This window comes from Lemur catta, chromosome 1, assembly GCF_020740605.2.
Source record: "Lemur catta isolate mLemCat1 chromosome 1, mLemCat1.pri, whole genome shotgun sequence".
NCBI classification, from domain to species: domain Eukaryota; kingdom Metazoa; phylum Chordata; class Mammalia; order Primates; family Lemuridae; genus Lemur; species Lemur catta.
The window spans coordinates 78,367,440-78,384,222 of NC_059128.1; the positions used below are offsets into that span (position 1 = coordinate 78,367,440).

General features: G+C 34.3%; 1 protein-coding gene across 2 annotated transcripts in view; it reads left to right on the forward strand.

The window, feature by feature from the left end:
• GOLM2 (golgi membrane protein 2) overlaps positions 1 to 16,783 on the forward strand; it is an 87,316-nt gene that overhangs the window by 36,151 nt on the left and 34,382 nt on the right. For both annotated transcript variants that reach the window (XM_045528026.1, XM_045528032.1), the window contains exons 2-7: positions 124 to 178; positions 4,601 to 4,703; positions 6,423 to 6,513; positions 9,510 to 9,648; positions 9,903 to 9,983; positions 15,708 to 15,806. In XM_045528026.1, the coding sequence (XP_045383982.1) occupies positions 124 to 178; positions 4,601 to 4,703; positions 6,423 to 6,513; positions 9,510 to 9,648; positions 9,903 to 9,983; positions 15,708 to 15,806 (568 nt within the window). The remainder of the gene's footprint in view (positions 1 to 123; positions 179 to 4,600; positions 4,704 to 6,422; positions 6,514 to 9,509; positions 9,649 to 9,902; positions 9,984 to 15,707; positions 15,807 to 16,783) is intronic.

Below are 16,783 nucleotides of genomic sequence, written 5' to 3' on the forward strand. Positions count from 1 at the left end.
AAATAATCAGAGTTTTTCATTTGCATTTATTATGAAGCTCAAAGTGAATGTGAGCAAAAAAAAAAGTAAATATGAGCAAAACTACATTTTCTTTAATAAAATGAAAACTTAATTTTTTTTCAGGTTAAACTACAGAACAACATATCATATCAGATGGCAGACATACATCATTTAAAGGGTAAGAAACTTAATTACAGATGAAAGATAAACCAGGGTCACTAAATGTCTAACATGCTCAAGAATTAAGAAATACTGAATTAGCTTAATGAAATAAAATTTTCTGAACAAAGATCCTCTGATGGCAAAACATTTATCTTTTTGTCTTTAGATATAAAATTATTTAGTATTGCTTTATATAAAATAAATGCAAGTTAAAATTTGAGGTCTATATCTTAATCTTGTCCTATAGAAAGATTCCATGCAATAAAATTTTCTTAAAAGAATCCTCAAAGACAACTGAGCTGTAGCTTCAGAGGCCATCAAATTTCTAGGGAAAAGGTGAGAAGTGTTCCATCTATACTGTGTCCAGTCTGCTAAAATAATCCATTCAGGTCTAGGGATGCTTTGGACAGGTCCTCTAAACATAACATTTTAGATACCTTGGGAACAGAAAGAAACCTGGAAGATAGATAAATATATAATAAATAAATAACAAATATACACACGCAGTTTTATTTGGATGAAGTGTTAGGAGATTACTACAGCTTTTATGGAAAAAAATAGTTCTACACTCTGCATTGCTGGCTTTTGGAGTTCGGGGTCTGAGGATCAACCCTCTTCTCCCTCATACCCTTTAGTTATAACACTCTATACTTGAAAACTTTGTGTGCATTGGCTATAAATTTATGTGGGTGATACATGCTCTCTAATTTCATAAATATCCCCTTATTCTGTTATCATTTTGAGCCTCTCTAGATAGAATTAGATAATCCTTTTTTGTCATTGACCTAAAATAGCCAACCTTAGCTGGCTTTTAATGTAGTGCAATTTTACTCCTTACCTAGCTAAAACATTCGGAATTATTTGTGTGTTGTAACCCTAAAATAAAAGTTGTTAATTTTTTACTACCTATGATTTAGAACAACTTAGACTTTCTTTTAGAAATGCTCTGTAGGTGGTGACACTGGTTTTTATTGCCTTTGTGTCCGTGTTTCACTCTTTTTGTCTCACAGGAATACATTAGGATGACACAGAAGATGCCACAGTCAGTACTGCTTCCAGCTTGCAGTATTTACAAATGATTCCACTTGTCATCAAAGTATATTTATTATTAAATAGTAATACATCAGTTGAATAAGTAGTCTGTGGCTTCTCTTACTATATGTCAATGAAAATAACAAAAAATGTTACTAAGAATCTTTATTGTATTGTGTATGTTGAATTGAAATTTTGTATGATACTCTTCAGCAGAGAAAAAGGCTTTGATTTGTATATATAGCTGTACAACTTTTAGTTTTAGTACACTTATTGAAGCTTGGGCTCTTAAGATTGAATTTCTGTAATGTGACTTTTGCACCACTGAAACAAACTTCTTCACAATTCAGCTGTAAGATTCAGATTTGACTGTTTTCTTTGAAATATGCCTGATATGAAATTAATAGATATTTATGGTGGTTAATATTTTCTTAGAAATAAAAGGAATGAGAGTTGTTTTTTTTTAGTCCCTGAGATAATAAATTAACGTTCTACTATACATAGATTTATTTTGAAAAGCTCACATTCTTTTTATGCCTGTCACTGAAAGAAGATTTGAAGTCAAAATTTCCTAGAAGTAAATCATTTTTTTGCTTTAAAAGCTGGCCCTAGGCAATCCCTTTCCTACCTATTCCTAATCTTTTGAAGTTAAATTGAGGGAGGACAGTTATACCTTTCTGTAACATACCCTGGTGTTACTTTCAGAGATGGAACATCCTGCACAATCAACCTGACTCGTGTTCAGTTACTGTGAGAATTCTGCTATGGTGACCTGGAGCAACCACTCTAGACACAGAGTATCTCTGGGTTCATATAAAAAAAACACATGTCAATCAGTTGAAAGTAAAATTGCAATACAGGAAAATTTTGTCTTTATTTTGCTTTCTGGTCTACTTTTTTCCCCTTGCAAGTGTTTGTTTTGACCCACTGAAAGCACCATTATTACTTCCCTGCTTTATAATCCTTTCCCTGTATTCCAACAGGAAAGAATCTGACGTTTTACATGAACTAAAATCATTCATACTGATGTTTTATTTTTCTTTGGCAATTGTATTTTAAGTCTTTTATCTTCAATTATAAATGAAAAATTTGTTTCCCGATACAGGAATTTGAAATATTAGTGGGAAGCTTTCTGTGGAGGCAGAGAAGCTATCCTAAATCTTGAAATCATAGTAAGCCTCAGGTTAATTCTGAAGCTACTTCACATATTTTACAGTGTAGGAAAAAGAAGCCTGTGTCAGAAGGGATTATAATCTTTCTCTTCCCTTTTTCCTGATAAGAATGAGCCCTAGAGATCACCGATTGGAGTCTATTCCAATTGCTGATTGTTTATTTATTTATATCAGTATATATATTGCAGTAGCTTTCAGTTCTAGAACCTGTCTAACCTGGGACCAGATTTAAGGAACTGGCTAATTCCGCCCCTTAGCTCCAAGGCTTCTTGTCATTGCTTCCTGCTGGGCTCTCATTGTCTCTGTAGAATCAACATTCATAGCTGGGGCCAGGGTTTCTGCTACCCATAGCCTCTTATATCTTAGGAGATGGGGACAGGGATCAGGTAATAAGATAACTTATTACCTGAAAGGATTATAAAGCAGGGAAGTGTTGTTTATGGCTACGTGGCCACAGATTGATCACTTTTATCTGAGGTGGGGGTGATGATAAATCAACCATGTTCACATATTGGAGAATTAATAGAATAAAATGAGAAATTTTAAATGTGGCTTGAATATATAAACATAATTATTAACTACAAATATTTTACATGAATTACTGCATTTTCAAACCCGATTATTATATTATATAATAGCCATTATTATGCATATTGTTAAACTTTATTTATATGCCTCAGATGTTCATGTGATTTAAATTTTTGTTATAATTCCACAGTAAAATGTAGAAAGTAGAGAAAAAAAGAATATGCTCAAAATTCTACCATCAAACATAATCACTGATAGTGCTTTGACATATTTTTATTCTAGTTTTTTTTACATGGATATAATTATATTATAAGTATATGTTTCTATCTGCTTTTGAAAAATGTATATCCTCAGCCTGGCATGGTGGGTCATGCCTGTAATCCCAGTAGGAGGCCAAGGTGGGCCTCTAAAGAAAAATAAAAATAAAAACATATATCCTAAGCATTTTTGGAGTGCCTTTAGAATAAGACTAATTCTATAAGCCTTCCATGAAAAACAGATTTTTATATTTTAATTATAGTATTGGTATATTATGGTTTGATATTACATTTTAATCTTAATAGCTATTGCTTATATAGTATAGACCCCTGTTCCCATTTATAAAAATTAGAACTTTCTTAATATGACTTCTGCTTAACTACTAAGGTTGTCAGCTAATTTTTTTTTTCTTTTTTTTTTTGAGACAGGATCTCACTTTCTCACCCAGGCTGGAGTGCAGTGGTACAATCTTAGCTCACTGCAACCTTGAACTCCTAGGCTCAAGCGATCCTCCTGCCTCAGCCTCCTGAGTATCTAAGGCTACAGCCCTGTATCACCACTCCTGGCTAGTTATTTTTATTTGCAGAGATGAAGTCTTGCTATGTTGCCCAGGCTGGTCTCAAACTCTTAGTCTCAAGGGATCCTCCCACCTTGGCATCCCAAAGTGCTGGGATTATAAGCGTGAGCCACTGTACCAGGCCCCTGTTGGCTAATTTTTAAATCATTCATTAGAGAAATTGACGCTTACTTTTTTCTGCCTGCATTTCTTTCATCTGTAGTCTCAGATGATGAGAGAATAAAATCTAGAAAATGTGTGACCAGTGATTAATGAATTAAATGTTTACAAAAGAACGTCTAGCCCAGGTTTTAATTTGCTATGCAGCTTGGAATTTCACGTTATTCATTTCCACTAAAAACTTTCAACCCTAGTCTAGAAATGATGAGGTTTGGAAATGGAATTTTGGGATATTTGGGGCTAGCATCAGAAGCAGAACTAGAAGTGAGATCTAAAGTGATTGGCACCTAACTCAGTAGCCAAATAGAATTTAAAATGAAAAAGAAACCTTGAATTTGGTACCCATAATGAGCATATCTAAAAAGTATGATTTTTTTCTACTGCTATAAAGTAGAAAGGTTTAAAGAGATAGGTAGTTTCTTTGTACTGTCCCCAGAGCTTATGTATGTCTACATAATGTGGAAAGATTTGTAATTTAAAAAATATTTCAGATTGATATGAAAGCCATGGAGGCTGTATTATTTTAAAAATAAATTTTATTGACCATGAGTGTGTTATAAAAGGCAATTAAATGTGATATATAATTTAATTTACTAGAGTATGACAAGAAAATTGGAAAGTGTGTATAATTAAAAAGACATCCCATAGCTTCTTGATAGGAAGCATTACAATGAGTAAACTTGATGCTTTGGTTCTTACCTTGTGTGGATAGAGCAACTTGCTGAGCTTCGTCAGGAGTTTCTTCGACAAGAAGACCAGCTTCAGGACTATAGGAAGAATAATACTTACCTTGTGAAGAGATTGGAATATGAAAGGTAAGATGCTACATGCAACAAATATTTATGAATCTAAAATATTTGTCCAACTTTTGGACCTAATTCATTTCTACCTTTATGACTTTTGTTTTTCTTCTCTTCTTTCATTTTCTTAGGTCTTTTAAATTTATTTTATCTTCCTATGGCTCTTTGAAATCCACACTTTTTTATTTTGATATGTTAAACACCATGAAAAATATCTCTTACAGGGCATGTTGAGTTTGTCTTGTGTTGTAGGGTTCATCGTAAGACAGAAAATCTTACAAGCTCTGAGTTTTATTGAATTAGATGTGGCAAAGACCAAAGAAGATTCTGTGATTCTTTTTGAAGGGGCATCCAGAAGATGAAGCCAGCGCTGGGAGATGTTCCCAGAATAGCTGAGGGACTGAGTGATAGCTGCTTCTCCTGCTCTGCACTTCAGCTCTTGCTCACATCTCTACCCTGCCTCGTAGGGCCCTTTATAGCAATCACTCTTTAAAATTTTTTATTATATTTTTAATCAATTTTACTGTAAAAGGTATTTTTTAGGGCTGCACGCCAAAAATTAGGATTTGCCATATTTTAAAGCATTGTTTATCCATTTCTTACTTCTTACTGGTATACATATATGTATTTTAACAATATTCAGTACTTTTCCATGTATCTGTACAATTAAAGATTTAACATATTTGGAGGTAATATATTATTCTAGTATATTAATGTACCAAAACTTCTTTAATCTCCCCCAATTGTGGGACCACTGTAGGAGGTTTCCTTTTTTTACTATTAAGACTATTACAGCTATAAAAAATTTTTATGTAAAAAAGATTTTCCCCCCTTATTTCATTAGTGTTTATTTTCAAATTTAGAATTCCTCAGAAAGAATGTTTTACCAATTTTGTTGCTCTTATAGCATAGGTAAAATATTGCTTTCTAAAATGATTATATTAATTTGTAATGTAGATGTTACCCCATAGCCATACCAACTTTAGTTATAATTCTAATTTAATTTTGCTAATATAGGAATAAGGTACTACCATATATACATATAAGAACTTTGATTTCCATTTTATAATGGTGAAATTTAACATTTTCTATGTATTTATCTACTGAATGTTTCTTCTTGCATGAATGATCTATTTGTATCCTTTAACTACTTGCCCAGCAGAAAGTCACCATCTTTATGTGTTTTGCTCCTATTCGTTTTCTCTTGATGGCACCACTCTATCATCTGTATTAGTTTCTTCCATTCCTATTATTCTCTGGTTCAGCCTTTTAGTACAGTGTTTAAAGTGCTAACTATTGAGTGAATCATCCTCTGTCACTCCTTATCAACTCTCATAATTCTAGCTTTTCTCGTCTATTGCCATAAATTGGTCTCACGGCTTTCTATAGTGTTTTTCTCTTCTGTAATTGAAGTTGGTTTTGACAATTGTTTCTTTATAAATGAATGCAATTTGTAAAAATAATAAAAATGCAATTTATAAAAAGATTGTTTTCAGCTAATTTCTGTTTTCTCAATTAGTTTTATCAGTCATCAGTATTCTTTATACCCTATTAGAGGTTCAAATATTTAAAAAATTTTGACTGAGAGCTATTTGTCTGCTCTTTGTTCTTCCTTGTGTACTCTCCTCTAATGACTGAATGTTTTATCTTTCTAAATGTATGTGTCAACTTCTAGACAACTTTGAGAATCTAATCCAAGATAATATACTCTAAAAGAATGACTTTATAATTTAGTTTTCAGTGTGGACAACAGATCAAGGAATTAAGAGCACAGAATGAAGACAATATTAAAAAGTTAGCAGACCAGTTTTTACAGGAACAAAAGGTAAATTTTTAAAAATATACTGAAATCCAAATATATTTTTGTTACAAATCATGGTAATTAGAAATTAAAGTTTTACTTCTGTCATAAAGCATTGTATTCTTAAGTTTTCTAGCCTGCGTAATTATAAAAATGATTTGCAATAGCTTTGTTGCTGAGTAAATTAGACATTTGCAAAAATATCTTAATTTGTTAAAATTAATTTTGAATTGAAATTTTTATTAATAATAAAAATTATTTTTATTGTTAATATAGTTCGCAGGTTGTAAAGTAGATAATATTTTACAGAAAATCAGTTACTTCCTATCTTATGCATTTGAGAAACAGAAAAAATTTGAGAAACTTTTTCCTTTATTATTAATCTCTGTTATCTGACACCCTTTCTTAAAACATGGAAATGAGACACTAACCACCATAACTAATTTTGATTCATAATTAGTTATGAATGGCAAATTCTTTTATTCATTTAATTTCTCTCTTTTAAGTTAATATATATTTTGAAGGTTCTTTTAGAAATAGAAGGAATTTGTCTTGAGATTACTAGTCATTAAGTACACGATTCATTTTTTATACCCTGTAATCTTACCTGACTAGGCATGATTTTATGGAGTCTTGTGATTTAAAGTAAAGAGAGATTTAATAGAGAAAAGTATTTAGTTTGCTGTCTGGTAGCATCTCACGTAAAGGACTAGAAGTTAAGGACATTGGGTTTTCATTCATAGCTTTTATATGATTTTATAGTGGGCTATTCAGGGTTTCATTTTTTTCGATTTCATTTTTTGAATCTACAAAGTGGAATAGCTGCTGTCTATCTGCAGTCTACTTTGAAGGAGATGTGAGAATAGATTGGTGGAAAATGGCAGGCCTGAGCGAGCTACCATAGTAGAGGCATTGAGGGCAACCAGAAGGTATTATTGAGACACTAGAGGGTTAAATGAACATTGTAGAACACAAACGGAAGGGGAAGAGAGGTTTCCTGTTGCAGTTGTCTTTAAGCCTAGTATATAAATAATGGGGTAAATTTACTCTCTTCTCTTCTCCCAAGTAGGGCAGAGGAGTGCTTTCCCTTTTTTCTCAGCCAGTGTAGTTCTCTCTGCTCTTCTATATTGTTTTTATATTATTTCTATATTTCATGTTATTCTAGTCTGTTTTTATATTACTAACTAATGCCTCTCCAGTTCTTCCTTGCTTTTATCCTGCCCTAAATGAACAAGGCAGGGCAGGGCAGGGATTGACGTGCCTAAAGAACTTCTTTCTAGGGTAGCATAAGAGCCCTTGCCCTCTAGTCCAGTTGCCTAATTCTACTCCCCACCCTTTATTTTCTGTTCTTCAACAACTATAACAAATTGATTCTGTGAAATGAATTACTTTTTTCATAGGGACAAATCCAATGTTAGCTTTATGAAACAAATATAAATGATATTCAGGGATTTATTTTTCTATTTGTTTATTAATTTATTAATTAATCTAGCAAATGTCTGTCATAGACATTTTTCTAGAAAAGGGGTCAGCAAACTATAGGCTAGTTGTCAGAAAATGTGGGATTTGGAGTCAAAAAGACTCAGTTTTATTTTGTTTTGTTTTTCTCAAAACCATCCATTTATATCTACAGTGGGGGGAGGGTAGAGATGAAAGCAATCTGTAAACTATGAAGCATGGTACAAATGTTTGTTGTTTTTTTTGTCTGCCAGGATACTGGAATACCTACACCAGATTATCAAAGCACCCTTTCTTCTTTATTGTGACACATGCTTAAGATTTGTCTCTTGTTTTTCTAAATTTCATATAGATTTTTTTGGGTACTATTTTTTCTTTTTTTTTTTTTGAGACAGAGTCTCACTTTGTTGCCCGGGCTAGAGTGAGTGCCGTGGCGTTAGCCTAGCTCACAGCAACCTCAAACTCCTGGGCTTAAGCAATCCTACTGCCTCAGCCTCCCGAGTAGCTGGGACTACAGACATGTGCCACCATGCCCGGCTCATTTTTTCTATATATATTTTAGTTGGCCAGATAATTTCTTTCTATTTTTAGTAGAGATGGGGTCTCGCTCTTGCTCAGGCTGGTCTCAAACTCCTGACCTCGAGCGATCCACCCGACTCGGCCTCCCAGAGGGCTAGGATTACAGGTGTGAGCCACCGTGCCCGGCCTGGGTACCATTTTTATAACCTTACTAGTAATTACATTGCTTAGTGCTTTATGAAGCACTTGCATACAACCTATGTATGGCAACCCGAGCATGTGTACTTGACTCCTTGCCTCTCCCAGTTTTCCACTGAGGTGACTCAAAACTGGCCCATCAATAGAATTGAGTTAGGCCTAACCATATACCTGAAGATTTAAGTTTCCAAGCAGATGATAGGGTTAGGAACAAGTTGGAGGGAGCGCTGACCTGTGTACTGTCCTGTCATTACTTGTTAGGCATAGGTGGCCAGTATACCTAGGAAAAAGATTGCATGTTTTTCACCCTTGCTATTTCCACCTGGGGGAAAAGCCTGACAATCTCAGTAGCCATCTATCACACTTGAAGGAGCACCTATGTGCCAGCCTCCTCTTGTGTGCCATCCTGCTTGATTCCAACATAGCCTACAGAGAACCCACCCTGCTAAAACACCCAGGACAGTTTTGCTTGACTCTGTAGGCCACCACAGCAACCCACGGTGTTCAGCAGGCTGTCTTGCAGAATCACTCCCTCAGCATAGCCAAAGAGAATTAACTGCCTAACATTTTAGGCTATTTACTCTAATGAGAAACTTTCAAGTGTTAGTTAATTCCTTGACTTTATATCAAGTATAAAAACTGAACAGAAAATATTATTATATCTCACATCTCTAAATGTTCAGAATTTGACAGAACTGTGGTATAGAAGGAACCAAGTGTTCAGAATGTGAATCTATGATATGTGTTTTAAAAGATGAACTATTTCAGAACATTTAATAGTTGTGTCAATGGTTTAACAGTTTGAACTGAAAAATATTTACTGTTCCTAAATCTTTATCTGACAGCAAGAGGCCCACAAGATTCAATCAAATAATGGAAAAGACTTGGGTGTAAATGATCAAGTAGTACCTAAAAATATTCCAAAAGTAGCTGAGAGTGATAAGAATGAAGAACCCTCAAGCAATCATATTCCACATGGCAAAGGTATTGTTATTATTTTATTTTGTGTTAATAGGATATTGACTTTTTCTTCCCATTTTGAAGTGAACATTTTTAATCATAAAGAAAATTATTTGGATTGTAGTTCAGATATGACTAGATATCTGCATTGTTTCAAATTTCAAGATATAAATATGTTCAGTTAATGTAGCCTATTGCTTTAGAAACTGATTGTTTCTAAACATTTTCAGTTTATGTGGGAAAAAATATAGAATTACATCTTTTTGTTAATTGGGCAGAACAAGTCAAACGAGGTGGTGATGCAGGGATGCCCGGAATAGAAGAGAATGACCTAGCAAAAATGGATGATCCTCCCAGTGGTAAGTAAAAATTATTAGAGAATTCAACTAAAGTGATCACATTTTTCATGTGACCTCATTCTCTTTTTGGGTAACACTTGGAAGAGCCACAAATATCTAGATGATTGATATTTCTAGTTAATTACCCATTAATTGCTAAAACTTTTTGAATACAACTTTTATGAAAATTTTTTGCTAAAACATATGAAAATGCTTCTTTTCTGCCTTGATAAGAGTCAGTCATATTTGAATCTTGATGACTGAGGGTTATTGCTCATGGCAGTTGTGCTGTGTTAGAGTCATTTATGTTTATGAAAAGTATACATGGCTCTTTTCTTTCATACTAAATGTGCCCAGATTGCTGTGTTGAATGTGGCATAGTAGTATCCATACAGGAGTTATTTAGATTTTAGGGCTTGGCTTGTCCTTTCAGTGAATTACCCCACACCTTTGGATAGTTTATTCACTATTTTTTGTTTTTCTTCTTTTATGGCCACTTCTGTTCATAGTATATCTCTTTCTTCATTAATGTGTCTGCTTCTTACCCATTTTCACTTGAAGTCCTGATCCCACTTGCAACTATCTTAATCCCATTTGTTTTTTTTTTCTTCACGTCTTTTGTTTTTCTTGCCATTTCTATGTTTCTTGGCTATTATGGTACCCCTCCCTGCTGCCTCCAATTTATTATTGTGGAAAAATTAGAAGTAACAGCACATCTTTGCTGTTCTTGGTTGTTTTTATTCCTTTTCAATCTCAGTAATTACTTCCGTGATTATAGCTAGTTGTGCATGACTGAAATTGCTGTTTGAGGTCCAAACCAATGAAGTATTAGTCCTTTCATTTGCATAATTTTGTTATCTTCTCAAGTTCTTTTATGTCTATATTCTTGTAGGTTTCAATTTCATAGCATATTCCCCTAAAATAAAGATAAGGGCAAAAGTAATAACATGAATTTGAAAATAATAGAGTTAGAATGAGCAAGATTTGTTTATAAGGCAATAAAGTAATCCAGTGATTCTTTTTTTTTTTTTTTTTGAGACAGAGTCTCGCTCTGTTGCCCGGCTAGAGTGAGTGCCGTGGTGTCAGCCTAGCTCACAGCAACCTCAAACTCCTGGGCTCAAGCGATCTTTACTGCCTCAGCCTCCCGAGTAGCTGGGACTACAGGCATGCGCCACCATGCCCGGCTAATTTTTTCTATATATATTTTTAGTTGGTCAGATAATTTCTTTCTATTTTTAGTAGAGATGGGGTCTCGCTCTTGCTGAGGCTGGTCTCGAACTCCTGACCTCAAGAGCGATCCACCCGCCTTGGCCTCCCAGAGTGCTAGGATTACAGGCGTGAGCCACTGTGCCCGGCCCTCCAGTGATTCTTAAAGTGTGATCTCTGGACCAGCAGTTATCACCATTACCCAGGAACTTATTAGAAATGCAGATTCTTAGGTCCTATTCCAGGCCTCCTAAATCAGAAATTTTGGGGGATGAAGCCCAGCAGTTTCTGTGTTAAGAAGCTCTCCTAGTGGTTTTGATTTATATAAAGTTTAATAACCACTGACTTAGACATTAAAGAAATGTTCGGAACAGGGACTATGTATTATGCTTTTGAATTTTTGTAGCACTTACTCTAGTCCTAAACTCACTGAATTTTAGGCTCATTAATCTCTTTACATTGCCCCTATTTACTTTTTACACTATCCCGAAAGTTTTGCCAAGGATAGTTCTGCAGGTTTCTGGTATATACAAGCACTCTATTCAGATACATGAGCAAGGGTTGGTTACCTGCTTGTATGCATTTATTTTCATGTGATATGTCTACAAAAATATATTGTTTACATTTAAATACATAATTTTTAACCTTTGTTACTCATTTCCACATAGTTTTCAAGTTAGTTTTTTATCATCACTAGTCTAAATGTGTAATGTCTCAGCTTATTTTCTCATTGGTCATAATTTATTATTTGGCCACCAGAAAATTCCAGAGTTAGGATAAAATGAAATAGGAATACAAAAGATCTTGTCTTGACCATTATTAGGAATATTGTCCTTATCAGACAGAGGTTTTCAAATGTCTTTCATACATGCATCGCTCCAGCAGGACAAAAATCCTGTCTTGGCTCTTCTGCTTCATTAATTTCAAAAAAGTGCACAACCATTTTATTAGAATTAAAAAGCATGAATAATGCTGCTTTTGATGAGATGCCAACAAATTCATATCTGATTTTACCATATGAACTTGCCATGTTAACTCACATAATGATTGCATCATTATAGTTTGGAAGTGGTAAAAACACTAAAAATATATATACAGTTCACGTAAATTTAAACATCTGTATCTGTAGACTTTGTCTACATTGTCATGGCATATTAGAGGCCTTCCTATGGATTAATTTTTGAGCCTCTTTAAACTATTGGTGCTTTGCTTATATTTTTCATAATAATTATCCTTAATTTGGAAAAGTATTTTGGGTATAAAGATTACTTTGATACAGTAACTGGTTAAAGGACACTTTGAGGTGTCATCAGTCAGATACAAACACAAAGGAAAGCCATGTCATATCTTTGTACCTTGAGCTTCCTATATGCTGCCTTGCATATAGCAGGGGCCCAGTAAATGTGTGTGGTTGAATTCTCAGGCTACCTTTGGTGGTGAGGCAATGATCTCTGGAGTCAAATTGCCTAGATTCAGATCCTTGGCTCTATCTTTTAACAAGCATGTAACCATTTATTTGCCTTTATCCTTATTTATAAAATAGGATAATAACAATTCCAACCACATAGGATTGTGACATTTAAATATAAAGCACTTAAAACAGTGCCTGGCACATTGCAAGCACTGTATAAATCTTAGCTGCTGTTGTTACTATTATGGTTATTTCATATCATTATAACCTTATTTGTTATCTCCTTGCTATTCCATTTCCTGAGTATTGTCTTTTCTCCCTGAAGTAGTTTATGCCAAAATTCTTAATGTCAGTGCAAGTTCTAGTGTATATGTGGTGTCCTATTGGCTATAGAGGCAGTAATCCCAAAGAGGACGCAAAGAAAAGAACACATCCTTACAATGTTAAAGTAGACTCATATGTTATTGACAGTTTTGTTTAAGATAGCTGGGACTATGCTAGAAATTACAGCAAAGCAGTGCTGAACTGTCTTAAAATATAGTTCTGCAATAGTTAAGGGGTAGAGCATGTACCTAGGATTAGCATTATGTTTCACCTTCTCAGTTTCCAAAGCCATAGAACCTAACTAGTTTTTTTGTTTTGTTTTTTTTTTTTGAGACAAAGTCTTACTTTGTTGCCCAGGCTAGAGTGAGTGCCGTGGCGTCAGCCTAGCTCACAGCAACCTCAAACTCCTGGGCTTAAGCGATCCTACTGCCTCAGCCTCCCGAGTAGCTGGGACTACAGGCATGCACCACCATGCCCGGCTAATTTTTTTCTATATATATTTTTAGTTGGCCAGATAATTTCTTTCTATTTTTAGTAGAGACGGGGTCTCGCTCAGGCTGGTCTCGAACTCCTGACCTTGAGTGATCCACCCGCCTTGGCCTCCCAGAGGGCTAGGATTACAGGCGTGAGCCACTACGCCCAGCCTAGAGGGTGACTCTAGTTTTGGAGTACTAACTCCTCATTGTCTCCAAGTCCACTAGCATTTTTCTAGTTCTTCATTTGTTTGAGTATCATTAACTATAACCATTACTTCTGGCCTCTGTGAAATCCTCTAACTATCCTATCCTACATATAAATAAATCACCTTTCTCCTTAGTTCAACAAAACAAGGCTGTAGTTTGTTAAAAGGAATTTTTTAAGGAAACCAAAATGGAAAGTAAACAAAATGGAAAGTAAAAGCATAGAAACAAAAGTATTTATACGTTACATTTAAAAGTATATTTTTAAACATATGAGGACTCCATTGTGCTACTCTATTGCTGCTATATCAGTTCCAAACTTTTATTAAGGCCATTTTTAATCCAGCTTTTTTCTATCTAAAATCATACTTTTGCCTCAGGTAGTAACCTAGTTCTTGAGCAAGAGGCTCAGGTTATTATTATATTATAAATCTAAGACCATGAATGATCACTTTTTTGTAATATCACTGTTTTGTAATGGAGGCACCTCTCTTTGTTGTCTGGTTTGTTTTGTGCAAGGGCCTGCTAAGGTCCAATAGTGATCAACAAATTTGTGGATTGTGACTGATTTCTCTTTCCAGCTATATCTGCCAGCTGCTTAGTGTCCTCAGAGTCTCTTAGCAAGTCAAAATTGTATTGTTAAATTTGGCAAAGTTTTCCTCTTTTAACATGTTAGTTGATTATTGTTATTTAGCTGTTCTATGTGCAAAAATGGGTGTTGGATATTGCAGATGGCAATAGGGACAAGGCAATGGTAACATAGTAAGATTTCTGTAAGTTTGAGTGATGTGCTTAGGGTGAATTTTAAAATTCTTGGGTCCTTAAGTTTAGAAAACTGTGTAATAATAAATGAAATATTGAAATAAACTTTGAGGATTATAAAAATAACCCAAGTGTGTATATTAGTTAGGATTAACTATTCTGTGATATATTAACAGACAACTCTCAAATTGCAGTGGCTTAAAACAATAAAGGTTTATTTATTGTTCATCTTACTGTCTGATGCAGGTTGGGTGGCTCTCTTTGCAGCTCTTCTCCAAGCAGTGACCACTTTTATCATATGATGCCACCATCTTCGTATGTAGCCTCCTAAGTTGTGGCAGAAAGGGAAGAGAGACTGTAGGTGATTTGCATAGATTTTATTGCCAGACTTAGAAATGGCACATTCAGTTTCACCTATATCCTCAAGGTCAAAAGCAAGGGCCCTTGGCCCCTAACCACAGAAGAAGGTTGATCTTTTCCTGTGCCCAGGAAAAATATAATGAAATGGGAACACATAGCATTGTCTCTTCCACACCAAAGTCTTTTTAAAATTTTATTTATTTATTTATTTACTTACTTACTTACACCAAAGTCTTAGAGGAATAAAGCATGGCACTAACCATATCTTATAGCTGAGGCTTTCTATTTTTTTTTCTTTTTATCTGTTTTTCTTCTCTCTAGTTTCCTTCTTTGCTATCTGCCTTTCTGTCATGTTAAGCTGCCGAGGATAGAGTGGAGTAAGTAGTAGTAGGTGAAAAATCATCTTTTTCCCTGTTCCCTTTATTTGTTAAGAGAAAAGAAAACTTCAGCTATAAGTATGTGCATCTTTGTTAGTAAAGCCCTTTGCACACAACTTAAATTTTCCATCTTCAAAATAAAATCTCAACTTGTTGAATTAGTCATATTTAGGTTTTATTTAAAACCTAAGCAACTAATAATAGCATATTCTTAAGGCCTTACCTGATCTGTAAATGTCAATTTTTATTAGTACTATCTAAAGAGGTCTCACTATTGGAAATCATCGTATCTGAAGAGATTCATTTATTTATTCATTCAGTAAATCTTCATCGAGCTCCTCTTATGTGTCAGGCACTATTCTAGATGTTAGGGATACAGTGGTGAACAAGACAAGAGTTTTTACTGTCATGGAGTTTATATTCTTGTGAGATTTATTGGTTAGTAAAACCTGTAATGGATAGTACAATGTATCATTTTGTCAATATACCAACTATAAGGATTATAAAATAGAATAAACATAGAATTAATTAATGCAAAGTAAATAGATTCATCGCAGTTGGTTTTTAGAAATTATAATATCAGTAAGATGATGAGAATCATATGGGTTTATTTTTTTTCTTGTAGCTTTAAAGAAGCCCCCTATTTCAGTTTCTCAACATGAAAGTCATCAAGCAATCTCCTATCTTCCAACTGGACAACCTCTCTCCCCAAATATGGCTCCAGGTATGAGGTCTTATTTTAGAATTTCATGGGAAAACCAATTTACTGGTCATGTACTATTATATATTATACAGTGAATAAAACATGTCATTTAGCAGCATAGTGACATAGCATTCATTCTTTGAGTTAATGTTACACATTTTTTAATTACTGATAAAATCTCAGGGAGAAATAATCATCTAAAATTGCACTTTGTCTAATGGATTGTTAACAGTCTTTTTCTAAAAAGCAGAAAAATTATTTGTTTGCCACTCTGGACTAGATTTCTTTTCATCTTCACTAGGCTATATAGATGTACCTTCTTCAAAATGTGTTCAAATTTATTTCATGGAGGCCTTCTATAAATTACTTTGCCCCCCTATATTAAATTCCTTACTTCATATTTATGAATGTATTTGTTTCCTACTGAATGCCTATTTGATTTTATAGAAATGTTCCTTTAAACTGAGAATCGATATAATTTAAGGGTGCTGCTTAAGGGAGATGATGGAAGGGAAAGATATAGGAATCAGAGTGGCATAGGAGTTTCTGAATCCAAAATTCATTGTAATAAGGATCTACATCAAGACTTTGATGGGGAAAGAAAGGGAGGTGGGAGAAGGAGAGGTTATATACAGGAGATACTGCTATGGAAGAATCAAGAGTCAACAACTGTGAGTCACTATATAGATGAAGATGACTTAGAGATTAGAAATTTCAAAAGCCTTACTAGATTTTGGAGATTTCTGACAGCAGTATGGAATTTGGAGGGGGGAAAAGATACGGGTATCATTGAAATATTAATCTTTGGGTTTCTACTATATATTTTTGGTGAATAGGTTTATAATCATTAGTAGAGATACTTACCTGAGAATTAGTAAACTTCTCACAGCTAAAATCACATTGGTTATAAGATTTGATTAAAGAAATTAGAATAAAGCTTAAATGAAAAAAGCTATGTGACTGCCCAGTGTTAGACAACAGTGTGTCTTAGCTTTTCT